We start from the raw sequence: 27,384 nt of genomic DNA on the forward strand, positions 1-27,384 counted from the left end.
TTCTTGAATACTGACCGGTTTGGTAATGACACTTAATGAAACTACTCTCAGATCAAATGTAAAAATGAATTAGTTTTCTTATATTCATACTGTCAATCTCCACTGCACCATCAGAAATGTGCCATAGGTCACTTCTCATTTACATAACCAAATATAAACTTTTTGGGAAAAACTCAGTTGTTCTCTCAAATGCTTGCCATGATGGTAATGACAACAGTATTGGGGACGGCAAATCTTTGTAATAAAAATGATTAAGTGTGCATGTGAATAGACGTTTCCTGATTTTTTTTAAATTACTTTTTAAGAAGCTATTAAAACTAAATTAATAATTTTTTTTTAAAAGCATTTATTTTTTATAAACTTGAAGAAACTTGAAAAATCAGCCTCATATGGGTATTTAAGAAAGGACAGAAAATAATAATGTACACACACACACACAAACCACCAGTCAACACAAAACAACAGCATTGTACCATATAAACAAGTCCTCATGCCACTCTTCAAAGCTCTTCTGTCAGTGGTGTTTAACTGTATGTCTTTGTGTCAGAGGTGTCCCCTTCCCCCTCTCTCTTACTCCGTGGTGCCCGGTTACTCAAAGTTGGTTGTGGTCCACATGTCACAGTGACTCTGTCATCCTTGTCATCCTTTTCTCCCCTATTTGTCTCTCTCACCCCTTTCCCTGTCCTCCAGTCATTCCCTATCTCTCCCTCTTAACATATGTGACACGTCCCCATCCACGTGCCTCTGGATTAAAGGCTAGGATGGATAGACACTGCTTGGTGATGACAGCCGCTCATGGGCTTTGTGAGAACTTGGGAGTGGTGGGGGGGCGGCAAGGGAGAGAGACAAAGACAGAACGAGAGGCGGAATGAGTGAGTGAATGAGTGGTGGAGAGATCTCCTATGAAGCATACAGTTTACCCGTTGTTAATCTGCTGACGTGGATTGTCAGTGAGTGTTAATTTGAGTTTGCCGTGACCTGTGAGCTGTCACACTCCGGCTATGAACCTTTTCGTGGCTTTGCAGAGGAAGAGTGTAGAATGTATTTTGACAGGAGGCATGTGTATACACACGTACTTGCTTGTTTAATTTAACACATCAGTTGTGAGAGTGTATTAAGGACAGATGTGAGCGTGTGCCTATGTGTATGTGTGGAGTTCACGTGTTTGTATCATAAGGGTGTAAAAGGTTTTGTTGCTCTTTGTAACGTCATCTTTAACAGAGGGTATACATTGATTTTTGTACAAATTAGGCAGAACTTGTATATTTGTTTGCACAATGTTGTGTTTGCGATCGAACCATCTACATTAGTAGAGGGCTGCAACTGCAAGCGATTATTGCAACGATTAATCAATAGCTCTTAATCGATTATTCAGCTTGTGCCCCAACTTAAAAGGTTGTATTAAACGTGCTTACTAACAATAAAGAGGAAAAAAATCATCTTTTAAAAATACCTCTAAATGACATTCACTGAATTAAAGGGAATTTTTTTTTATTTTTTTATTAAGTTTAATTCAATAAAGATATTCACTGCCAAAAATCCTATTGTTTTCAATTGTTTTTGTCTTGTTTTCCATTTAAAATGGTCTAACAATCCTTAAAACAAGATACCTTTACTTGAGAGGCAACATATAAGGTATTTAGACTTGCTTTAAGAGAATGTATCTTAAATATAAGTGTATTTTGTATATAAGTGTATTTTTTCACTTGGTTATACTTCTGCGAGTGCAGTAAAGACAAAATATACTCATATTCAAGATCTGTTCTCTGAAAGCTAAATATCTTATATGCCGCATCTCAGGTAAATGCATCTGTTTTTAAAGGATTTTAAGATATTTTAAAATATTTGTATTTTTATTATTATATTCAACATTCTCAGATAACAGTTTCGAGACTCAAAGTCGCATCCATAAATCATGCTTGCATATATTTGAAGGATATGCTTATGTTTCCTCTCAATGTAGTATTATTGTACTGGAGAGAATTATCTAGGTTGTCTTTGATACAAAGTTCTGCCTTCATAATTTTTCTTACAGCATGATTAAAAATGACTGGTTTAATGTATGCATTATTGTGAATATGACTGAATAAATACTGTATAACTGTGATAAAAAGTTGGAAGTGAGACAGGATAAGGCGAAAAGTTTGATATTTCTTTGACATTTCCCTCATCTCATGCAAAACTTCAAATGCAATGAACATCGCATGAGAAAACCCAAGAAAACAGCTGCCTTAGGGTACTGAAATGCCAAAATATGGAAATATAATTTTCATCATATTTCTGGCTGCATTAATTCACATCTTGATCAGGCCATTAGCTGTTGAGCAGTGCAGAGGGGGTGGCCTTCGCTGTGGTAGGGGTGTGCGTGTTTGTGTAGGGGGTTGGTGGCATTTGTCAGCTTGATTCTTCCGCTTCGAGTCCAGATTGATGGGTCATCTTTTCCCTCTTGTTTCCTTTCAAAAGGTTTTCTTCAGAAAAGGTCAGATACTTAAAACTATTTGCTTCACAGCTTGTCACTTTCCCTAAGAGGGCCAGTATGGGACAAGTGAGAGAGCCACGGAGCTTTTCAGTGAGACACAAGTGTGTCTTAGCACACTTGTTTTGGAGAGAATGGGAGGGGGTGGTACCAACAGCGCACTACCGTGCCTCACCTTGTGTCGGCTGTCTCTACAGGTTACTCTCTTGTTTCAGACGTTAGCCATTAACCGTGGGGAGAATCTGAAGATTCTGACAGTGAAGGTCAACATCCCCGACTGGGTGAAGAATGACTTCTCTTGGTGGTGCGTCAACGTCAGGTCAGCACGCCACCCCCCAAACACACCCATAACACATACACGTACCCCTCCTCATTTTCTGCCTCTCCCCCAATGCTGTTGCTTGTCTGATGGGCACTGGCTTGGCAGCTGACTTTTGCACTGCCAGGTGTGAAAGATGTAAGCGACAGGTTTTAATAGTGTTGTCGCTCCTTTCCATGATGCCCCAGAGCTCATTTCTAAATAAATTATTGTTAATGAAGAAAAGCATTTTATTAAATGGGCAAAGCCTCTAAACAATGTTAATGTTTGCTGCTACATTTGTTACAATTGATATTAAACCTTAAAAATATGTGCCATAATTGTTTTGTAATTGATTTTGGTTTTAATTTATTTATGTAGAAATATCAACCCATTTATCTTCATATTAAAAACAATGTACTTAATATACATTTAAAGTTTAATAAAAAAATTTTTTTTTTATTATATTATTGTATTCTTTTAACTGTACCCCAAAATGCATCTCTTGTTAAGCTTGGGGGAAATCAAACATATCAAAGACTGATGAACTTACATTTTTATCCATATTTAACCAATTTAAAATGTTTTTTTTTTTTTCCTTCTTTCACAATTTACAAAATTTTAATGCTAAGATTAGGATAATGTCAGTGCAATCAGTGAAGAATGAACTTATTTGTTGGCTTAAATGCAAGGCACATTTTACATGTCAAAGTATGTGCCAAAATATATATATTTTTTATTATATAGAGCATTTCAACTTTGCTATGAAAAAAGTAACGATGTTTTCTAAAGATATAGATTTTCTCCCTGATTACATAAACATTGTAACCTATTCAGTAACATTTCCATTTAGTTATAACACAATTCCAGTATAAGATTATGATTAATTAGTTTCTTTTTTTGGGTTATTTTGAGTGTGTAAGCTGAAAGACTCTCCATGTTTGCCATGTGTTTTGCAGGTGGAGGCCACAGGGATTTGCACGGCCAGAACTGATGACGATTTTGAAGAATGCTGCTGAAGAATCCTATAAGAGGTTTATTGTACCCTTTCTCAGCCGAGGCTACAGGTTTGTTCTCGCCCGATAGGAAAGCTTCCTTTTTTCCCTTTCCTCTTTTTTTTTTTTTTTTTTTAAACATTGTGTTATTTACTTGGCACAAAAAAAGATGTGTTGTATAACATTTTCTTCTGCTTTTCTCCTCTTTTGCTTCCTGTCCCAGGACAAAGTTAACTGCTAGTGCAGAAAAAGAGTCTATCGCCATGTTTGTTCGTAATCTTCGTCAGCGGCTTCTGATGTGTCCTGTGCGTGGGAGCACCATCATGGGAGTGGACCCAGGATTTCACCACGGCTGCAAACTGGCCATCCTCTCCCCAACCAGTATGTGTGCAATATGATTTTTGTAAAGTGAAAGCTGTCATGCAGGTATTTCACTCGGTTTTTAATGTTTGGATAAAAGAAGAATGTTTCTGGAGCTTCTTATTAATTTTAGGTTTTACTATAATATGTAATTATTCTTTTTTACTTTTAAGAAATGCATATACTGTATATATTTATAATATATTTTCAGTTTTTATTTGGTTATCGACTAATGAAGACATCTCCACTAAATAGTTTGTTGATGTGGTACATTTGAGCTGATGTTCTTACATGAGCTGTTCTTCAGATAATCAAGCAAATATAGACCAATATTGAAATGTACCAACATTGTCATTATTATCTTTTGCCAGTTTAATTGTAATTACATTTAGTTTGTTGAACATAGTTTTAAAGTTGATGAAGGAGAGTCTCTGATTGGCTGGTGTGATGAGAATGCCCATTGTGCCCTTTCTGTGTGTGGTGCTGCATGCTGTGCTGTGTGTGTGCCCCATGTCCAGGCGACTGATTGGCCTGGCGGGTGTGTGTCAGGTGGCATTGCCGTATTTTGGCCCCTGCCCTACAGCACCACACGCACACACAGACCCAGCTTGACTGTGACAGGTCTGTGGGTGTGGAGAGTCACATGACCTGCTGGGCTCTTGAGGTGTCCATTGCAGTTAGACTGCCTCTCTTAGGCTGACAGAAAATGGCTGCAGTATTGTCAGAAACGAGAGAGAACAAGGTGGAGGAGATGAGTGCAGAAAAATTATTGTAGAGGAAACAAAAGACTGTCCCCTGTACTCTTATTCAGGGATTAGTTCACCCAAAAATAATTTTTCTGTCCTCATTTACTCACCCTCATGTCATTCCGACATGTCTGACTTTCGTTCTTCTGTGGAAAACAAAAGGAGAAATTTTAAAGAATATACTGGTTGTTGTTGTTGTTTTTTCCAAGCAATTACAAAGAATAGGGGCTTAAAGAACATTAGCTTTGTTTGAGGAAAAAAAACAATGTATGTCTTCTGTTTATATACGTTTTTGTATATATAATGCATAAGTCACAGACTACTTTTACTTTTAAGGAGCTTTTGCAGCTTTTTTTCCCAGTCCCTATTCTTTATATATTTTTGGCATTGAAGTAGCAGTGACCAGTCCTTTCTTCTACTTTTGAGTTCCACAGAAGAAAGTCATACAAATTTGGAAAAACATGAGGGTGAGTAACTGATGACGGAATTCTAATTTTGGGTTAGCTATCTCTTTAAGACTTTTTTTAAAGAGTTTGACTGATTCAAATTTGATGTTTTGTTAAGTTAATTTCTGCATGAAATTTTCTAAATATATCTATTTCTTTTTTTCGTCAGGTCAGATACTACACACAGATGTGGTGTACCTGCATAGCTCTGGAAAACATAGAGAGGCAGGCAGACTGCGTCACCTTCTGCTTAAATATGGGTATTATAGTCAGAATGATGACACTGGGTTGCATGATTATCTTTCAGAATGCATATGTGCCAAAAAGATCTATGAGTAACTTGTTTTTTTTTCCCTCGCAGATGTCAGACCATTGTCATAGGAAATGGCAAAGCATGCAGAGAGACTGAGGCCTTCTTTACAGACCTAATTAAACAGAGTTTCTTCCAACCCCTAGATGTGTCCTACTGGTAAGTTTTTTATTTATATTTTTATTTTTTATTTTTTAAATATACCAATAAACAGTTGTACTTTAGATGTTGTACGTCAGAGAGTGTCTCTGCAGAGATCGGCACTTGTGTGGACGATTAAAGGTGATCCTAGGCTTTTAAAGCACAGCAGAGATGAAACCTTTATTTGTTTGAGGTTAAATTAGGTGTCTTCATGCAACTACGGCTTGAAATTTGAAAGTGTTTAATCAATAAACTCTACTAAGAGTGAAAATAGCAACTGTCAAACAAGGTACGCAAAAAAGGAGGAAAGGAAATGGTGCCGGTCTGGAATGTGTTACTCTTGCGGGTTTTAAATGGTATCTGGACCTTGTTTGACTGTCTCTAATTAAAAACAAATATTTCTCACCGTCCTTCAAACCAAACCAGTCCGATGTGTTTTCGTCCAACCCAAATAAAGGCTTGATCTGGGATTGTCTCTCTCTCCATCTAGCTAGACTCGTGTTTGTTGACTTTTGGTTCTGACTGGAGAACTGCCCAGAACCACTCTGAAGTGGTCGTTTATGGCGTACATTGATGCCGGTTTTCATTACAGCTCAGATGGGTTGCCAGGTCTGTCTCAGTAGTTTTCAGCAAAGCATGATGCGTCAAAATTGACGTCCAAGGCGCTCCACAAGTGGATCCATTTCAATCTCCGTTCTAAATTGAAAATGGAAGATTTGAGGTCTCCACATAAGCAGTGCAACATCTACAGTCTGGCACTGGCACATTTGAACTTTGTTTCCTGTCCCAGTAATAGCAGCCTAGTATGTATAGAAGCAAAGTGCTAGTTGAAATAAATGATACTGATCAAATTGCACACTTAAATGTTCCCTTAAGTGTTGGAATGCATGTAGTAGCTTTACTTTGGAGAAAGGCTGGATACTGACATGCAATATTCTAAAACAAACATGAACCAGTTGCATTTGTATAAAAGCATTTCACATTACAGACTCTTAAGTGTGACATGGTATTATTCCAATCCTTATTGTATGACTTTGATGAGCATTTAAATTTTGATAGATTAAGATTAAGTATATCTATATAAGTATATATATATATAAGTGTGATGCTCATTAGCTTTCTCATCATTTATGCCATGTATCACTTTCTACAGGACATTTTCTAGCAGTTTATTTGTAAAAAAAAAAATCCCAGTTTAAGTGCCTGAGTTTCAGTAATTATTTTCTTATCACCTGGTTTTCTTAAAGTTTCCTTGAAGCAATGCAAATGGCATCATTAATTTTTTCAAGAAGTCTTTCACTGACTATTCCAAGTTACAAGAGGCTTTTGGTCTCAATGTTTGATCTTAGACTGACCTTGTCCTAGCCATCGAAAAGATAAGGGTTTCATAAGCATGTTCTTCCTAAGTGGTGATTTTCCAAATGTGGCAACTATAAACCAGTAAATATTTGTATATCAGAGGCTGTTTCTAGTTGTAATCGTCTCCTCAGGATAGAATCTACCTCATAAACAACCACCCATAAATCAGGAAAAAATATTGCTTTGCATTTGCAATATGTTATTCATTATTCTTCCATTTTTATTTATTAAAATTTTTATTGATTCATAAATTAACACAAAAAATACAACATCTATATAATGAATCAAAAACTTTAAACATTAAACCCCCACTATATCCCCTCCCCCTACCAAACTCTCAACCCACCCTGACCCCCCCACGAACACCCCTGTAGTCAATAGAATATAGACACACACACAGAAAACTAAAACAACAACATAAAATAACATACAATAATCAAGTATAATAATAAAAAAAAAAAAAAAAAAAAAAAAAACTAAACTCTAAATTACTCCCTCCACCTCCCCACCTCGAGATTCCCTCAAAAATGCTAAATAATTGCCCCATTTCTTATTGTAAATTTCCCTAACCCCCATCCTAATGCTCGACCCCTCCTTGAAGGCAGCCACCCTCCCCATCTCCGCGCACCACTCCGGGAATGAGGGTGCTTCATCCGACTTCCAACTCCTCAAAATAACCTGCCTACCAATCATCACACTGGTCAAAACCCAGTCCTTCGTGTACTTATCTACCAAATCCATGACCTCCCTATCTCCGAAAATACAGAGTCTGGGGCAGAACGAGACCTGAGTGCCCAACTCATCACACACAAAACTTTACACCTTCAGCCAAAATTCTTGGATCTTAAGGCACCCCCAAAAAACATGGATGGTGTCTCCATCTTCAATATGGCATCGCCAGCAGATGGGTGTGTCCTTAAGACCAAGCCTATACAATCTAGAGGGGGTCCAATAAAATCTATGTAAAATCTTAAATTGCATAAGGTGAACCCTTGCATCTCTAGGTGCAGACTTTGTTTTTTAGAATCCTTGCCCACACTCCATCCTCCAGTACCAAGTTTAAATCTTTCTCCCATAATCTTTTAAGAGAATTTAAAGCTCCCTTCCCAAAGCAGCAATCACCACTTCCAGAGTATCTGCCGCTCTAGGGGGGTGTATGCTACGCCCAAAAACAGAGCAGAGCAGGTGGCGCAGCTGTAAATACTTATAAAATTGAGATCTGGGAATCCCAAAATGTTGAATCAAATTTTCAAAAGATCTCAATACTCTCCAGCTAGTTTAATCGAAAGGCTTTGCAGTGGCGAGATAGGGGCAAGAACTTCCTTTTCAATACAAAACCAGGGAGGAGCTCTCTCAGGTGGAAGCGACCAATGAACCAAATGTCTAAGACTGAATGCATAATAATAAAATAAAATCTTGGGTAGGCCTAACCCAACTTTGTCAATCGGCCTATGTAATTTACTGAAATTTAACCTGGGACGTTTACCATTCCAAATGAATTACTTCACTATGCTATCAAATTGCTTGAAATAAGAGAGAGGGACATCTACAGGGAGAGATTGTAGCAGGTAGTTAAATTTTGGAATGCAATTCATTTTAATAACATTAACCTTCCCAACATAGATAAATGTTATGAAGCCCATCTGTCCAAAACCTTTTTATTAAAGGATCAAAATGAACTCTGACTAAATCAGACAGATTTGCTGGGAATAAAATTCCCAAATACTTAATTACCTGTTTGGGCCACTGGAAGGCACCCGGCTGGAAGGCCGTTACTGGACAGTACGCTGTCAAAGTCAAAGCTTCGGGTTTAGACCAATTGACTTTGTATCCTGAGATTTTGGAAAAGGAGTTAATAATTCTGTGGAGGCAAGGCATGGATCTAGTGGGGTCGGAGACGAATAATAAAATATCATCTGTGTAAAGCAGAAGCTTATGCGCTACACCTCCCGCCGTCACCCCTGGAAAATCATCCTCCTTTCTTATCGCGGCTGCTAATGGTTCCAGGGCAAGACAGAACAATAATGGGGAAAGAGGGCAACCCTGACGGGTGCCCCTATCCAGAGTAAAATAATCTGAAATTAACCCATTTGTTTGCACCGCTGCTACAGGGTGTCTATAAAGTAACTTAATCCAACCAATAAATGTATTCCCGAACCCATACCTTTCCAAAATCTTAAAAAGATAATCCCATTCTACCATATCAAACGCCTTTTTGGCATCAAGAGAGATTGCAGCAACCGGAGATTGATCATTCGCTGTTGACCACATGATATTGATGAGACGCCTAATATTATCAGAAGAACTATGGCCTCGAATAAACCCCACCTGATCTATATGTATAAGTGATGTCATAAATTCTGGCTGATCGATTAAGTTTGGACAACATTTTTACATCTAACTGGATCAGGGAAATTGGGCGGTAACTTTTACACTCGCTTGGATCTTTGTCCTTTTTTAGAATCAGACTGATCCGGGCTTGTGTCATGGTTGGCGGAAGCTTTCCATTCTTTAATGATTCCGTATAAACTTCTAACAAAAGTGGAGCCAGTTCTGTAGCATAAGATTTGAAAAACTCAGCGGCAAAGCCATCAGGCCCCGGAGCCTTGCCTGTAGGCAAGGCTTTAATTATCTCAACAAGCTCCTCCAAGGTTATCTCAGAATCAAGAGAATTATTTTGCTCAGTCGTCAGTTTAGGGAGATCTAATGGTTCCACAAAGTTCCTAATATCTTCATCAGTGGATGAAGATGTGGAACCATAGAGATCAAGATAGAACTCTTTAAAGGCAATATTAATATCAATAGCCGAGGTAAATATTACACCACAGGCAGATTTCACTGAGGGAATGATAGAAAAAGACTCCCTCTGCTTTATATATCTAGCCAAAGGTTTCCTGCTTTATCACCCGACTCAAAGTATGACTGTCTTGCCCTGAATAACCAAAACTCCACTTTCCGTGACAAAATCTATATTTCAATCGGGTCAATTCTCTGAGGCCATCAGATGACATACGGCGCTTCAGCTCTGCCTCAGCACTTTTAATATTTCCTTCCAACTCCACGAGTTCTCGTGCCTTGTATTTTTTGATGAATGAGGCATACTGTATGATCCGGCCCCTAAGAACTGCCTTAATTGCCTCCCAAGCCACGCCCACAGAGGATACTGAGGACCAGTTGGTCTCCATATAAACACTGATTTCAGTCTTTAACATTTGTTGGAAATCAGGATTTTGCAAAAGGGACACATTAAGGTGCCAACTATAAGATTGATTTTTCTCTATATGTGGCATCACCTCTAAACTCACCAGAGCATGATCTGAGACTAAGATATTTCCAATTGAGCAATCAACAACAGATGAAATGAGGGATTTTGATATATATATAAAAAAAATCTATTCTAGAATAAATCTTATGGACTGATGGAAAAAAATGTATAGTCCCTACCAGATGGGTTCAAAAGTCTCCAAATATCTGTAAGACCACGATTTTTACACATCCTGTGAAGCGTAAATGTTGCTCTAGGGGGCTTACACACTTTTGCTTCACTGTGATCAAGGACTGAATCCATCAAAAGATAAAAGTGTCCTCCCAATATTATATCACGAGGGGTGCCAGCGGCTTGCAACATCCCTTCAAGATCTATAAAAAAGCCCTGATCATCAGCGTTAGGTGCGTAAATATTAGCCAAAATCAACCTTTGCCCTTGAATTTCAACTAACACAATAATTACTCTTCCTAATTTATCTTTAATCTGTTTGAGACATTTGAATTGTAGATGTTTATTTACCAATATAATGACTCCCTTGCTCTTACTTGAGCCAGTACTAAAGAAAACATGTCCACCCCATATCTTCCCAAATTTTTCAGCTTCCTGCGGGGAGAGATGTGTTTCTTGAAGAAACACTATAGCATATTTCTTACGTTTAAGAAAATAAATAACCTTCCTTCTTTTTATGGGGTGCCCCAACCCATTTACATTCCATGTGGAGAGAGATAGTACACTCATATTAACATCTGACATATTGATATTGTAGAAAAAATAAATTGTGTGTCAAAAACAAAATTATACAGACCACATTCCCCATTAGTGAAACAATCAACCCCCAAACATCTCCCAGAGCAAAACAAACAGAAAAAAGAAAAACGTGCGCATTAACCCCGCGCATGACGGCGCCAATCGGTGACAATCCCTTTAAACTCAAAAGGTCCATGAACGGCCACTAGTCCCCACGACAACTTTGCCATCGGATTGCTCAATTTTGCCTCACAAATTTGTGAGGCAAAATTACATAACAGAAAATACTTTGTAAAATAAACCCAGTCAATAGGAAGAATGAACACAAAGAATGTGTAGATTCATTTACAGACCTGTCTCAAAGGTGTGATCTTCCACAAAACAAATTTCAGCTGATATAAAACCATTCAGATTCCTCGGACAGACAAACGAATGTTCCGTGAGCCAGCTGTTATGAGTTCAGCGGATGACGTAATCATTCCAAAGTCTCGTAAAAAAAAAATTCAACAAAACAAACTACAGCCAGCAGGAGGAATAAGTACGAAGAACGAACAGATTAATCCACAGCTGTTCCAAAGGTGTGTTATTCAATAGAACAAGCTCCTGCCGCTAGGCGGAACCAATACAAAAAGAAACAAAACCGGCATCCCGTTTCCCCGGATGATCGAGTCAATTCACTCGGAGGCTGCATAAAAGTATATACCATGACTTACATAATCCATCAACTTCATAAAAGACATCCTTTGTGTGAGCATGTAGATATTTTGCAGTCATCAGTAGTGTCCACTCTCAAACTGGCCGGGAACTTCAATGCAAAAGTCATCTTTCATCAATGCAAAAGTTTCTTTAAGGAAAAGTGTTATTCACAAAACAAGCCGCTCGGCGGAGACAACGCAAAAAACCCAAAATGTCGCCCAGCTTCCTCAAGAGTTAGGTACAGCGAGTCAGGCCCACTCACATGAGAAACATCCAATGGTTTACTCAGTCATTGATTCTATAAAAGACATTGCCAGATTTGGACATGTAAATACTTTGCGACCGACCTTCGTTTATATTCTCAGTTTGGCAGGAAACATTAGAGCAAACGAGATCTTTTTCTGATGTAAGAGTTTCTTACATTCCTTGAACCAATCGCGTTTCTCTCTTGTCGAACTCGCAAAGAAAATATTATGGTTCTTCCAAGAAAGCTTCCCTTTGCTCCTCGCCTGGCACAACACAAGATCTTTATCGGATGATCTCAGAAATCTGGCCAGAATTGATCAGGGACTGTCTCCCTCAGCAGATCTGTGAGCTGGGACTCTGTGAGCTCGCACGATTTCCAGCTTGTGGCCTGTTATGTCGAGCAGACTCGGGGGAAAAACTCGTCTAGGAATTTCACCATATCTCTGCCCTCCTCATGCTCAGGAATTCCAACAATTCGAACATTATTCCTGCGGCTTCTATTTTCAAGATCTTCAAGCTTTTCAAGGAGATGTTCCAGATCAACTTTGGTCACGGGCAGATTAGAGGTTAATTCCCTCTCCAAAGATTCCAAAAAATTGATTCGTTTTTCAACATCAGCCACTCTTGTACCTAACACGGAGAATTTTATTTCCATCGCCGTGATTGATCGACATATTACAGCGAGATCCTCCAAGTCAGCAAGAATCTTCGTCAACATCACCGACATGTTGGACAACTGACGCTGGATTCCTTCTCCCACCACGCCATCCAAATCAAGTCCCTGGTCTGTAGGCCTGTCGGGGCTTTCATCTTGAACACGTAAGTGTCTTTTAATGTCTCCAGAGCCCGAGGATTTTGACTTCTTTGCCATGTTTTGCAACAAAGGGCAAATGTGTAACTGGGTGTATCAAATTTCACCAGATTAGAATATGAAAATAATCGAAAATTCATCAAAGTGCGCAGAGCTCGTCGCTCACACGTCTGCACCTTGCATGGCATCACGTGACCTCCCTATTCTTCCGTTTTTTTTAATCCTGCATGCCTTTTAAAGAGATATTAGATATTACATTTTTAAGATTTCTTATCAGTGTTGTCATGAACATCACAAAGACTATCTAAAAATGTCCACCAGCTTGTGTCCTAATTTTGACTGGCAGTGTATGTAATATGAATGATACATTATGTACTTAATTGTTTAAGGAGGGAGGGAATTAACATTTTGAGCATACTATAGATGAGAAGTGTTTTGCTCTATGCCCGCACCTACATACTGTAGGCCTCACTGACTTTTGTGGAATCATTTAATACATTTAAAGGTGTGGTTGTTGGTCTATTGCATTAAAGATGCCTCATGTGGTCTTGTATGTATGTGTGTGTTAGGGTATATGTATTTGGACCAGAGTATTTCTTAAGCACATTCGTCCCCCATGAAAGTTAATCTCTGTGTTCCACTTTGTATGGCACCAGTCAATTAAACCGGCAGCTTCATTTGCACCGTCTGCTATCCGTCTTTCCACTCTTAAGCTTCTTCAGAAATAAAACATCATCCCTTGCCCCCACCCATCATCCCTGGCTCCCTCCCTTCTGTCCCAATGTCCCCGCTAGCCGTCTCCTTTCCTCTCTTTCGCCTGACTGCTCCTGTGGAATGACAGGCAGTGCCGGCAGACTGAGTGTGGTAATAATGAGCCTCCGGGATGAGCCACACTCAGCGACCTGGTGCTCCTCATTTAAATGAAGGAACGCATGCCTGTTGAGTTGATTGGGGTTGCTACTTGTGAAAGACCAGGATAAACAGAGACTTCTTGACATTTTCTTTTAGGTTCTTTCTATAATATGGTCTTTTTTTTTTTATTTTTTTTTTTTTTTGTGGTACATGGGTTTTCTTTTAAGGCAATGTGGGGAAAAATAAAAACTGGTGCCTTCTGATTTACAAAGGATTTTACTTTTTTGTGATAGTATAATTAAATCAGTTACTTCAAGTGAAAATTGTATTGTATATTTCCATAATTTATATTATACTCTCTGAGCACTTTATTAGGAACACTATGGTCCTAATAAAGTGCCCAGTGTGATCTTCTGCTGTTGTAGCCCATCCACCTCAAGGTTGGACGTGTTGTGCGTTCTGAGATGCTATTCTGCTTACTACAACTGTACAGAGTGGTTATCTGAGTTACCATAGCCTTTCTGTCAGCTCTAACCATTCTGGCCATTCTCCATTGAACTCTCTCATCAACAAGATGTTTCCATCCACAGAACTGCCCCTCACTGGATGTTTTTTGTTATTGGCACCATTCTAAGTAAACTCTAGAGACTGTTGTGCGTGAAAATCCCAGGAGATCAGCAGTTGCAGAAATACTCAAACCAGCTAATCTGGCACCAACAATCATGCCACTGTCGAAATCACAGATCAAATTTTTTCCCCCATTCTGATGGTTGATGTGAACATTAACTGAAGCTTCTGACCTGTATCTGCATGATTTTATGCATTGTTCTGTTGCCACACGATTGGCTGATTAGATAATCGCATGAATATGTCGGTGTGCAGGTGTTCTTAATAAAGTGCTCAGTGAGTGTATAAATAAAAAAATAAAAAAAATAAATGTAGTAAATTAAATGTACATTTTATTTATTTATTTATTATATAATAATATTATTAACAGGCATCGACAGTTTGAACACCAATAATTTACAAAGTTCAGGGTATCCCCACTCCTCCCATGCTCATTTATAAAATATTTTGGATAACAACTGCACATGCACAAGCAAACTCTGTGTAACACTTAATGTAATATTTAAATCCCTTCCATAGATTTGAGCTTCATACTATAGATTTGACATTACAATCAGTGCAAAAAAGTGAAAAAATAAAAATAAAATAAATAAAAAAGCTTGCTCTATCATCAGCATGCTATATTTAGACCCATTTAGCAGATTTTCCCCAATATTGCATCTTTTACACTATGACCTGTGCTGTTAAAGATGTGTTTGGCTCAACTATGCTCAGATGTCCATATCTAATCAATACAGTACCATGTACAACGCATTTGGCTGGACAATAAAAAAAAAAAATTGAAGCCATGTTTCTCAGTTGCAGTATTGGTGTAAATTAGCTTGACAGTGAAGTGGGCATATTATATAGGGATTCCTAGAAATGCAGCATCTCTGACTAGATGTTCTGGCTGTTTGTTTTATCGGTATTGCTTCTGTGCATGTGCTCTGCATATTTTATTTCCACTTCTATTGTCATGACTAATACACCCTCAAAGGTCCTCTTAAATGAACCAAATCCAAGATGACCCAATAAAATGACCTTGGCTGTCATGGTGTCTTGGCAGTGCTGAAAAAAAATTTGTGGTGCTTCTGATTTGTGACATGAATTTGTAACTGGAGCCCCTAAGTATTCTTCAGTTATAAGCCATATATAAAGTGTAGCTTATTAAATATTCTACCGCTCTATATTCTACTAATGTGTGCTTTGCTAAATTAAAAATACAGATTATTAGTTGTTTATTAAATTTATAAAATCTTGGTTTTGGAGCCATTGCACTCCACACATTTTGGGGTGTGATTTTTTTTTTTTTTTTCACACTGTATTTTAGATCTCCCATTTTGAAGATGCGGAATATATTCAAGGGACAGTGCTGCTCTGACTCGGGTCATTGCTACTATTTGGCCCTGACTTTGCTTCTTGCCCCTGAAGGACAAGCAGACATATATTTTGCTTAACGAGGGAGCCTGTAGTCTTCCTGACTCTCAGGGCAGTGATCCTGATACTGAGCTATAGCTACAGACTGATTGGACAGCACTGTCAGTTCTTAAGGTTGTAGATGGCAGCAGTGACCACTCTTCTCCCCTCAGGCAGGCTCTCTGCCACCAGCCGGCCAGTCTCTGGTCATTAGACTCACTTTGCAGGGGGACAAGAAATTACAGGAGCTTTCTCCTTCATTCTCTTGTCTTGCCCCCCCCCCTTTCAATTCAAGTTGCTGGACATGACCACATAAATCTTAACAGAAAAACTACCTCACTGCAAATTACAAATGGAAGACCCATCTATACAGAGACTTTAACACCTGACAGATACAATGTCTGTATGGAAAAGAGAATCTAAATGCAGGAACCTGAAATTCTTCCCTTGTGAAGTGTAATCCTTTTAATAATAATAATAAAAAAAACATAAAAATAATGTAACAACATTAATATAATTATAATAGTTCTAATAATTATATATATATATATACATTGTGTGTATATATACAGTTGAAGTCAGAAGTTTACATACACCTTAGCCAAATACATTTAAACTCAGTTTTTCACAATTCCTAACATTTAATTGTAGAAAAAATTCCCTGTCTTAGGTCAGTTAGGATCACTACTTTATTTTAAGAATGTGAAATGTCAGAATAATAGTAGAGAGAATTATTTATTTCAGCTTTTATTTCTTTCATCAAATTCCCAGTGGGTCAGAAGTTTACATACACTTTATTAGTATTTGGTAGCATTGCCTTGAAATTATTTAACTTTGGTCAAATGTTTTGGGTAGCCTTCCACAAGCTTCTCTCAATAAGTTGCTGGAATTTTGGCCCATTCCTCCAGACAGAAGGCCTTTGTTATGGCCACTCCAATACCTTGACTTGGTTGTCCTTAAACAATTTTGCCACAACTTTGAAGGTATTCTTGGGGTCATTGTCCATTTGAAAGACCCATTTGCGACCAAGCTTTAACTTCCTGGCTGATGTCTTGATGTTGCTTCAATATATCCACATAATTTTCCTTCCTCATGATGCCATCTATTTTGTGAAGTGCACCAGTTCCTCCTGCAGCAAAGCACCCCCACAACATGATGCTGCCACCCCCATGCTTCACGTTTGGGATGGTGTTCTTCAGCTTGCAAGCCTCACCCTTTTCCCTTCAAACATAACGATGGTCATTATGGCCAAAATTTTTGTTTCATTAGACCAGAGGACATTTCTCCAAAAAGTTAGATCTTTGTCCCCATGTGCACTTGCAAACTGTAGTCTGGCTTTTTTTTTTTTTTTTTTGGCCGGTTTTGGAGCAATGTTTTCTTCCTTGCTGACAGCCTTTCAGGTTATGTCGATATAGGACTAATTTTAATGTAGATATAGATACTTGTCTACCTGTATCCTCCAGCATCTTCACAAGATTCTTTGCTGTTGTTCTGGGATTGATTTGCACTTTTCGCACCAAACTACGTTCATCTCTAGGAGGCAGAATACGTCTCCTTCCTGAGCGGTATGATGGCTGTGTGGTCCCATGGTGTTTATACTTGCGTACTGTTGTTTGTACAGATGAACGTGGTAACTTCAGGCATTTGAAAATTGCTCCCAAGGATGAACCAGACTTTTTAAGGTCCAAAAAAAAATTTCTGAGGTCATTTGATTTTCCCATGATGGCAAGCAAAAAGGCACTGAGTTTGAAGGTAGGCCTTAATATACATCCACAGGTACACCTCCAATTCAGTACACCTCCTATCAGAAGCTAATTGTCTGAAGGCTTGACATCATTTTCTGAAATTTTCCAAGCTGCTTAAAGGCACAGTTAACTTAGTGTATGTAAACTTCTGACCCACTGGAATTGTGATTATAGTCAATTAAAAGTGAAACAATCTGTCTGTAAACAATTGTTGGAAACATTACTCCTCATGCACAAAGTAGATGTCCTAAACGATTTTAAAAAATGAGTTTCAATGACTTCACCCTAAGTGTATGTAAACTTTTGACTTCAACTGTATATATAATGATTACAATAATAATAATAATAATAATAATAATTATTATTATTATTATTATTGTTCCATTTATTAGAATTATTAAATAATTTACCAAGCTCAAAGACTCTTTAATATTTTTTTATTTGTTTGATTGCTAAGGATTTTCAAACATGTTCTGATTTATGTTTACTCCTTTACATTGATAGAATATGTATGCGTATAACTAATGTTTGTGTGTGTCTACACATCCTTTACTGTGGTGCTTTTATAAGCCAGCTTGTTCCTGGTGTAGTGAAATCACTCCTGGCTGCAATGTCTTGGATGACTAACATTTTGCATGAGGGAAGTTTGTCCTCTGAGGAAGATTCTGGGTAGGATAATTAGGACAGTGAGGAATGTAGAGGAATATTTGCCAGTCACAGGCCTTTGGCTAATGGCTCATTGAGGGATAGATGTCTGCATCACAGAGGACAGCCAGAATCAGTGGCTCCATGAGCAACTATCTCGACCCCCCCCCCCACCTTACATTTTGATTGACTGCTTTTTATTACATTTAATATATTTAAATTTATGTTCATGTCTGTGTTTGCTTGACCGTGATGGGTCTTTTATTGATGTCACTTACTGCAGCATTTTAGATTTGCTCTTAGATTCAAGGAATTCAAATATGCAGTATCTCTGTTTCATCTATAACACCATCAAATAACTACAATAGTTAATTAACAATAGTTATTGAACAGTAAATTATATAATTATTTAATGAATATATATTAAATTATCTTTGAGGGCCTTTCTCAGTAAATATTGATATGCGATTAATTTCAATTAATTCGATTAATCGGCACATCATGTAATTCATTTGATTAAAATGTTTACTCGATTGACTGCCCTAGTATTAAACACTACAATGACTGATTCACAATAATAAAATAAGCCAAGAGAGGCTCTGCTGTGTGTTTCAGTGACTTCACCACACTTATGGGGATTTGTATGGCGTGATGCGAAAATGGCATACGTGAAGACACCAATGTTCAACAAATAATAAATTTAACACCGATCACAATAAACAATTATTTTGGCAAGAAATGTAGTTCGTTTGCCTAAATATAGACTGTTTAAGGTTGCCAAGCAAAATAGCAACATTGTACATTTTATATATAATTAAACTGATCACAGATATGCGTATTAGCTATTTTATCCAATCAGGTTTTAAAGCCAGATCTAGCTTTTTTATAATACAAGACTTTAGCCTCTGTGTTAGGAGTTTTTCCAGAACATTCATTCTAGCTTGCTATTAGGGCTGTGAATTGATTAAACATTTTTAACTAATAAATTGCACAGTTTTCTGTGATTAATCACGAATAATCATGGTACATGGTACATCAAAACAAACATTAAAATATAATTATGAATATATTTACTTTATAATTTGTCTCAAAGAACTAGCAAGAATCATTTATTTTAGTCATTTTAATATGTATATGTTAAAATGTTCAGCTTTTTGCAGATAGTTAAATTAGACATTTTTACAGGTATAAATCTTTGATACAAGTATATGTTTGCATGTCATAAAATCAGTGGACATGCTGTAATTTTAAGTTTGGCTAAATCTTCTGAAGTTTTCCAGTGGACTTTTTTTGGTAACAGGAACAAATGGGCAGATTAATGCTTTAATGGCAAGATAAACTTAAGTGTACGTTGCCAATGCATTATTAGATGCTATACATACATACGGATATAAATCAAATTGAATGCTGAAGTTTAATATGCTGATGTTTAATATCTTAAAACTATTATTTTCTTGGGCTGCTGTTTAGTCTCTTTCGCGCACATGCTGGGTCTCTCTCACGCGGTTTCACTTTTAACACTGGTTCAGATGACAGTGAGTGAGCGTTTTTGGGTGATGTGAAGAGATACGGCAGCTTGCCCGTGTTTCTCCCACACCAGGCTAACCATTTGTTGAAGTTTCCATTTTCCGCACAGTAAATCCACTCCCGTTTTTATTTTGCCCAGGACATGCATTGCGCATAATAAGTGTGCACTGCTCCACACAATCAGTTTCTGTGCTAGGATGTGCAGTCGAGACATTGGCATATACAGTATGCCAGTTTTAGCCACGGGAAGATGGGAAAAACAGAGAAGTTTTAAGATGTGAAAAAATATTCTGCATTTATTGTGTTAATTTTTTTAAACGTGTTAAACAGTCAACCATTAATCACAGAATTTAAGGCTTTAAATTTCCCAGTCCTACTTGCTCTGAATACTTTCTTGTATTCAATACATAAAGTTTCCAGAAGAACCGACATGGATATGGCAGTCACACCTTATCCTCCTTGTGTTGATTGATTCTTGTCAGCCAACCGTAAGATCAAGCAAGCGGTCTGCTTGAAAGTTTTCAATGCCTTAAACCCAGATGCCATATCCCCATTTGTCAGTTTCTTTCTAATGCCTCTTGTGATGTCAGAACAACTGGAAGCAATCCCCACCAGTGAAGTTTTTAACATGCTGCACATTTCATGCCTCATTTAGTTGTGTTTTGCCGTTTAAGGTCATGGTTTATAGACCTTGGAGTACAAAAAAAAGAAAATGCAAGTAACATCAAAACATGGAAACCTCAATTCCACATCTGAATATATGAACTGTACTTCCAATGAAACTGGTCTTAAATTAAAATACGGAAAGCTCTGGGATAGCCTTTTTATGGGCTACACTTGAGTGGTTTGAATTGCTTGATGCAGTCTGCTGTGTAAACCATCAAATCTGAATTTCTTAACTCATTGGAACTAGAAATGGTTAGACCTTACAATGAAAATATTTTAGGTTAAAAAGAGGTACTAAGATTAAGGTCTAGATACCAAAGTGTAACCAATACCATCCCAACTGGCCTTCGTACACTCCACTGGGAAGCATCCACTGACCTGGACAGCTAATACTCTCCGCAGCAGTTCTTCGAGAAGATTGGTGTTTAAGGGAGGAAGGGAAGTTGAGGGGATGATGAACATCTGCCACCAGTTTGATGTGAGTGACTGTGAGGTTTTGCTCTTTTCAGACTTGTGTGGTGGTGGCAGGTTGAATGTGGTGTTAACTGTGCCTCCACACTGACTATGTGCTTCTTACCCTCCAGTGCAGAGCCTGAGACTGATGGCCTTTGACACCTGCCATTTTTGGCCCTTTTCTAGGCGAAAAATGTCATCGATTTGAGACTTGGCATTGGCCTGATATCTGAAGATTTTTTTGTCTTTTGGCCAGAATCCCTTGGGTCAGCTGCCTGTGAGTAATTGGCAAAGATTATTATTATTATTTTTTTCATGGGAAATTCCCTTTTTGTTCCAGCAAACATGAAATAAAAGACAGACTTCAATGTATTTTATATGTATTACATATGGCACATTAGATTTGATGGTGCCATCTTGCAATTTAAGATATCACATTAAAACTGTATAATTAAAATAATCTAAGAATCAACTTAGTGTCCATTAAAATAAAAATAAATACAATAAATTTGTTACATTGTTCAAGAATTGTTTTTTTGTGTTTTCTTTTTATTTACAGTTATATGTGAATCCCCCCCCCCCCCCGATTAGTATAAGATATAGCCTATATTATCCATAAGCTTATTGACATTTTTAAGTGTGTGTGTTTATACAGCAAGAACTCTTAATAAATTAAATAAAGTGATTTGTATGTGCATTTTCTGACAAAAAATAGATTTTTCTTTAGGCAATTCATGACATTAACAGTATCTACTATAGTGCAAAAGTGTGTTTAGTTTGTAGTGTCTGTAGTTTTTTTTTTTTTTTTTTTTTAAATCCCCTTTTCTCCCCAATTTGGAATGCCCAGTTCCCACTATTTAGTAGGTCCTCCTGGTGGCATGGTTACTCACCTCAATCCGGGTGGCGGAGGACAAGTCTCAGTTGCCTCCGCTTCTGAGACCGTCAATCCGCACATCCCATCACGAGACTCGCTGTGCATGACACCGCGGAGACTCACAGCATGTGGAGGCTCATGCTTCTCTCCGCGATCCACTCACAACTTACCACGTGCCCCATTGAGAGTGAGAACCACTAATCGAGACCACGAGGAGGTTACTCCATGTGACTGTACCCTCCCTAGCAACTGGGCCAATTTGGTTGCTTAGGAGATCTGGCTGGAGTCACTCAGCACACCTTGGATTCAAACTCGCGACTCCAGGGGTGGTAGTCAGCGTCAATACTCGCTGAGCTACCCAGGCCCCCTCTGTAGTTTTGTTTTCTTTTTTCTTTTTGATTTTTCCCTTTTTTCACCCAATTTGGAATGCCAGTGCGCTTTTTTTAAGTCCTCGTGGTAGCGTAGTGATTCACCTCAATCCAGGTGGTGGAGGATGAATCCCAGTTGCCTCCGCGTCTGAGACCATCAGCCGGCGCATCTTATCACGTGGCTTGTTGAGCGCGTTGCCACGGAGACATAGCGCGTGTGGAGGCTTCACGCCATCCACCGTGGCATCTGCGCTCAACTCACCACGCGCCACACTGAGAACGAACCACATTATAGCGACCACGAGGAGGTTACCCCATGTGACTCTACCCTCCCTAGCAACCGGGCCAATTTGGTTGCTTAGGAGACCTGGCTGGAGTCACTCAGCACGCCCTGGGATTCGAACTAGCGAACTCCAGGGGTGGTAGCCAGCATACTTTACCACTGAGCTACCCAGGCCCCTCCCTCTGTGGTTTTCTTAATAATTTGCACAGTCTGGATGCAGGCCCTATTTCTCAGCTGTTAATCACTGTAACTTTATCTGAGAAACACGCCACAAATGTCTTTATAAGTGTAACTCTATAACCACCAACCAATATTGTCAAGAACAGCGGAAGTCCTCCCTTTAGCTCTCACTCTTCCATTTGCAGGTTTGTGTTTTGAGTTACTGTAGTGATGATATCTTTTCAGTCTACCAGTGGATTTGATAAATGATTTTAATTAGCTCATGTGTATTGGGGGCAAGTATTAAAGTATGTATCCATCTCTTGATGTCACCCGGTGGTCATGGACAATGGGACGGGTAGATGGAGCTGCCTAGAGCATGATGACAAACACGTAGAATACCAGTTACTTACTGTTGGGGGGGGCTTGGCCATGACTTTGCCCAGGGACTCTCATAGTGACATGATAGTCCCTAAAGTGTGTATGTGTGGATGTTAGTAATTGAGTGACTATCAGACCTCAAGGGTCATCAACTCTTTTTGTCCACTCGGGCCGGGTCGGGTGCAGAGAGCCTTCTGTTGCCTGCTGTGCATCATGCCCTTTGTCAAGTTCAGCCGTGCCCTTAATGAAGTGAAGTGGTTGGTGGTTGTGATGCATATCCATGTCAGAACTTTTCAGGGCTTTTACTCTGCAACCATTGCAGCCCTTCTAATAATTTCAGACATGATAGAAGTTTATTCTCATGAACATCATTCTTATTACAAATAACTAAAGTAATATAACCTCTTGTCCCATTTAAAAATATCTTAAACTGCAAAATCTTTAACAATAAGTCCATTTTGCAGCACTGGTAGCCATAACATGGTGGTGGAAAGAATGCAGGAACATTCTACAGAGGCTCTGAAGGGCTGCTAACCTGCTACTAATGATTTACTTTTAGTTAGACTGACTATTAAGCAGAATTTTGTAAGCACAACCCTAAAGACCAAAATTATAATAATAATAATAAAAAAAAAAAAAAGAAGCATGGTATGAGAAATAGAATATGTAATATAAATAATTCAGATTTAAAGGTAGTCAAGATCAAAGAAAAAGCAAATAATCTAAAACATATTCTTTTAAAATTATTATATATTTGAAAAATATTCTTGTCTGTTGTGACTAATTCTAAGTCAGTTTGCACCTCTACTATTGTGTTTTTTTTTTTTTAGGAACAACAAACAATTTTGTTAAACAGAGCAACTGAAATTAGAGTTGTCACATGATTTTTTTTATTTGTCAAACTGACTAAAACAAGCTGTACATTTTTGAAGAAAAATTAAGATAAACAAGAATAAAATGATAAATTCCGCAGTGCTATGCATCTGAGTTAGACACTAATAAGGGTTTACAGCTAAAGATAAATCAGTTATCTTTGTGCAGAGTTGTGTGTCTGTGAGCACTTGTAAGTGGTCTGTCCCCTGTTGGTTGTGTCAGCTCAAATGGGAAGATGCCTGCATAGCTGCCCTCAGGGTGGCATGGTGCCACAAGATGTCAGAGCAGAGAACAGCCACTGTCCTTTCACTTTCATCAGCAAACCAGCTTGGTTTGGCATTGGTCATGCCGTGCTTTCATGTCTAACAATCCAAGTTTTATTTATAAGATTTTTCCCATTTAGCATAGTCTCTACCTACGTGTAAAATTATATTATATAATATGTCTGTCCACTAAAACAAGCTTCTGCAATTTTTTTTTTTGTATTTTTATCAGGGTTGGCATGAATTTAGCATCTTATTTGGTTATCTGTTGTCTTATTAATAACGTGCTTCACCTTGACCCCTAATTCATATGCCAGTGCTCGTTAATACTGTCATCACGGTGATATGTCAACTATGGGAGAAGGGGAAAGGGTCTGAGAAAATGAGGACACCAGTCATACTGCAGGTCCATGTCACAAAGCCTCTGCATCCTGTCATGGGTATGATGACACTAATTGGCAAAGTTAAAAGAAGCCTTAGGCACCAATAGAAAGGCAGTGGATGTAATGGAGGCTGCAGCGGGGAACTGCCCTAATTTGTAAGGTCATTCTGTAACTGTGGTCATAACGTTTGGAGGAGCATTATCCCTGCTGATGTATTCCGTCAGACGTATTTTAAAAAGTGGGCAAACTTTACCCTGAGCCTATGTTATGAATAAAAGTAAGATACAGTAAATTATTACAGCTACTTTTAAACCATCACTCTTCTAAATAATGTGATCATTTTAAATAATGATTGTACATAAAGGTTAATTATTATACCTTTCTCTGCCAGCTGGTAAAAACAAAACAAAAAAACAAATATAATAACCCTTGACCATTTTCATTTGTCCTATTTTATTGGCTAATACTTATCAATTTACAGCTTGTAGTGATGTGCAGAGAAATGTGCTTTTTATTATAAACTGTCTTGGGAATGGCCTAACATTGAGGGGAGTGTAAAAACAAGAAAGTATGCTTGAATTATTAGGGTTTGGGAAGCTGCATTATTTGTGTTTTTGGAGACCCTAGAAAAGATGAAAACATTAGCAGATGTTACTCATGTAAAAAAAAAAAAAAAATATGTGTGTGTGTGTGTGTGTGTGTGTGTGTATATATATATATATATATATATATATATATATATATATATATATATATATATATATATATATATATATATATATATATATATATATATATATATAAATAATTTTAAATAATTTTTAAGAAAATTTACATGGTTATGTACATTATTATTGCTAAAGTAGCATCCACTGTAAATGTTGAATTCTTTTTCCAGCATAGTCCATTTTGACAATTTGAGTTTTTTCAGAAATATTTGAGAGCAAGCACGTTTACCACTGAGTCCTCTAGATGGCAGTGTTTACCCATAATATTACATTTTCATTGTCATATTAGATTACCAAAACATGTCATTAGGTCAATAAAAAAAAAATAAAAAAAAAACAGTTTACCCAACTTAATGTCAATAATTGGTATTTACAGTGAAAATAATTAAAATAAGTTTCTATGTGTTAATGTGTTAGTTATATATTTGTAACCTAATGTAAGTAAAATGTATGGTAATATCTATGCTTTTTAGCCTATACAATTAGTAAATCACTTTTAATGGCAAGCAACACAATACACAAGCCTTGTGTTGAGAGAGAGAGAGATGTTGTCTTAACCATTAGAAATGAATTAAATGAAGAACTAATGCATTGTGTTGTAAAAGGGATAGTTCATCCAAAAAGGAAAATTCTGTTGTCATTTGCCCTCATGATTTTCCAAACCTGTATGATTTCTTTTTTTTTTTTTCTAATGGAACACAAAAAGAGATGTTAGCATCAGGACACATCCACACCAATATGTTTTCAGTTGAAAACCCATTTTTTTTTATGCTACCTAACATCATCGTTTTCCAAAGTATGTGGTCCTAGAGAGCATTTTCAAAGGTCTCCATTGTCAGTGGAGGAAAATACTGTTTTAGTGTGGATGAGATGCATAAATGTAGCAAAATCAATGCATTTTTAACTGAAAACATATTAGTGTGGACATGGCTTCAGTCACTTTAATTGTATTTTCAGAATTTTCATTTTTGGGTGAACTATCCCTTCGATTAATTTATTTTTCTGACTTCCATTCAAAGCCTATGTCATAAAAAAATAAATAAAAATAATAATACAAAGATTTTTTTTTTGGCTTTTTGCCACTCTTCGCCAGAACAGTATAAGCAGTGAGCGAATCGTTCTAATGTGTACAGTCTCTCAAAGTCTCCCTTCACCTCAGTACATTTACTTTTCTTCATTACTATCAAATCTTGTTTTTCTCAACACCCACACCCTTTGTCCTTCTACTTCTCTTTTGTAAATTACTGTATGATCCAATCCCTGTGACTTTCATTTAATAAACACCCATTGAACTTTGTTATCCGTGAGTCTGATCTTAAAGACTGAAATAGCAGTTTGTGACTTTGTGTATTATAGTTTGTGTCCTCTGTGCGTTGTATGCTCTAAGCTTCGGGCCCTGCAGTTTCAGCTACATGTTTTCTATGGAAATGTATTTAAATTGTCTCCTTTGTCTGGACTTGCTGTAGGAGTTTCATAAGTTCACTCCACATCATCTGGGGTCTTCATGAATTTACTTCTCTGATTTCCTTTGGAAACCTGCTTCAGTCTGTCTTTGTTCTTTCAGTATAACAGATGAAGCAGGAGCGTCCATCTACAGTGTGAGTCCTGAGGCTGTTAAAGAGATGCCTGACATGGATCCCAACTTAAGGAGTGCAGGTGATTATAGATTAATTTCCATGCACTCAAAATTACTTTTTAGTTTAAAGTCTATATTGATAGTCAACAATATAAATATACATATTATTGAATGTATACATTTTCAAATAGACTAAACAAACGCTATATTTTGACTATGTCTTGGCTTTTCATTTAACTTTATTAACTGTTATCATCTAGTTATTGACACCTAATGGTAAAGATGCTTTCATGTGAACTCAGGGCTTTGCCATTGATTATTTTGTAAATGAATGACCTTGTAAACATTAATGTCAAAGCTTCACTGGTAAAATATGTTTTCTTAAGTGGACTGAAAGCTGTCCCTCTGTATGATGTGTTTGTATGTTGTACACTGCCAATACCCAAGTCTCCAGTCACAGCTACTGCACCTAGAAAGTTGAACTAGCCTTACCTGTCAGTCCAACTCAATTCCCACTCAGACAGACCTTTCCATGCCATTTCAGTCAACCTTGTCTCCTTAGTCTGAAACAGACCATGTCCCGGTTTTCCTTTAGGCCACATCCATATATCTAGTTTGTTTTAAGGTCAGTGCATGGACTTCAAAAGCAGTGACAGTCTTCAATTTGTGTTTTTGAATGACATACTA

At 37.7% G+C, this 27,384-nt stretch overlaps 1 protein-coding gene across 2 annotated transcripts in view; it reads left to right on the top strand.

The window, feature by feature from the left end:
- LOC127412340 (S1 RNA-binding domain-containing protein 1-like) overlaps positions 1-27,384 on the top strand; it is a 74,590-nt gene that overhangs the window by 11,379 nt on the left and 35,827 nt on the right. For both annotated transcript variants that reach the window (XM_051648609.1, XM_051648608.1), the window contains exons 10-15: positions 2,692-2,795; positions 3,734-3,841; positions 3,993-4,150; positions 5,491-5,581; positions 5,683-5,790; positions 26,686-26,777. In XM_051648609.1, the coding sequence (XP_051504569.1) occupies positions 2,692-2,795; positions 3,734-3,841; positions 3,993-4,150; positions 5,491-5,581; positions 5,683-5,790; positions 26,686-26,777 (661 nt within the window). The remainder of the gene's footprint in view (positions 1-2,691; positions 2,796-3,733; positions 3,842-3,992; positions 4,151-5,490; positions 5,582-5,682; positions 5,791-26,685; positions 26,778-27,384) is intronic.

Source organism: Myxocyprinus asiaticus, chromosome 21 (assembly GCF_019703515.2).
Source record: "Myxocyprinus asiaticus isolate MX2 ecotype Aquarium Trade chromosome 21, UBuf_Myxa_2, whole genome shotgun sequence".
NCBI lineage: Eukaryota > Metazoa > Chordata > Actinopteri > Cypriniformes > Catostomidae > Myxocyprinus > Myxocyprinus asiaticus.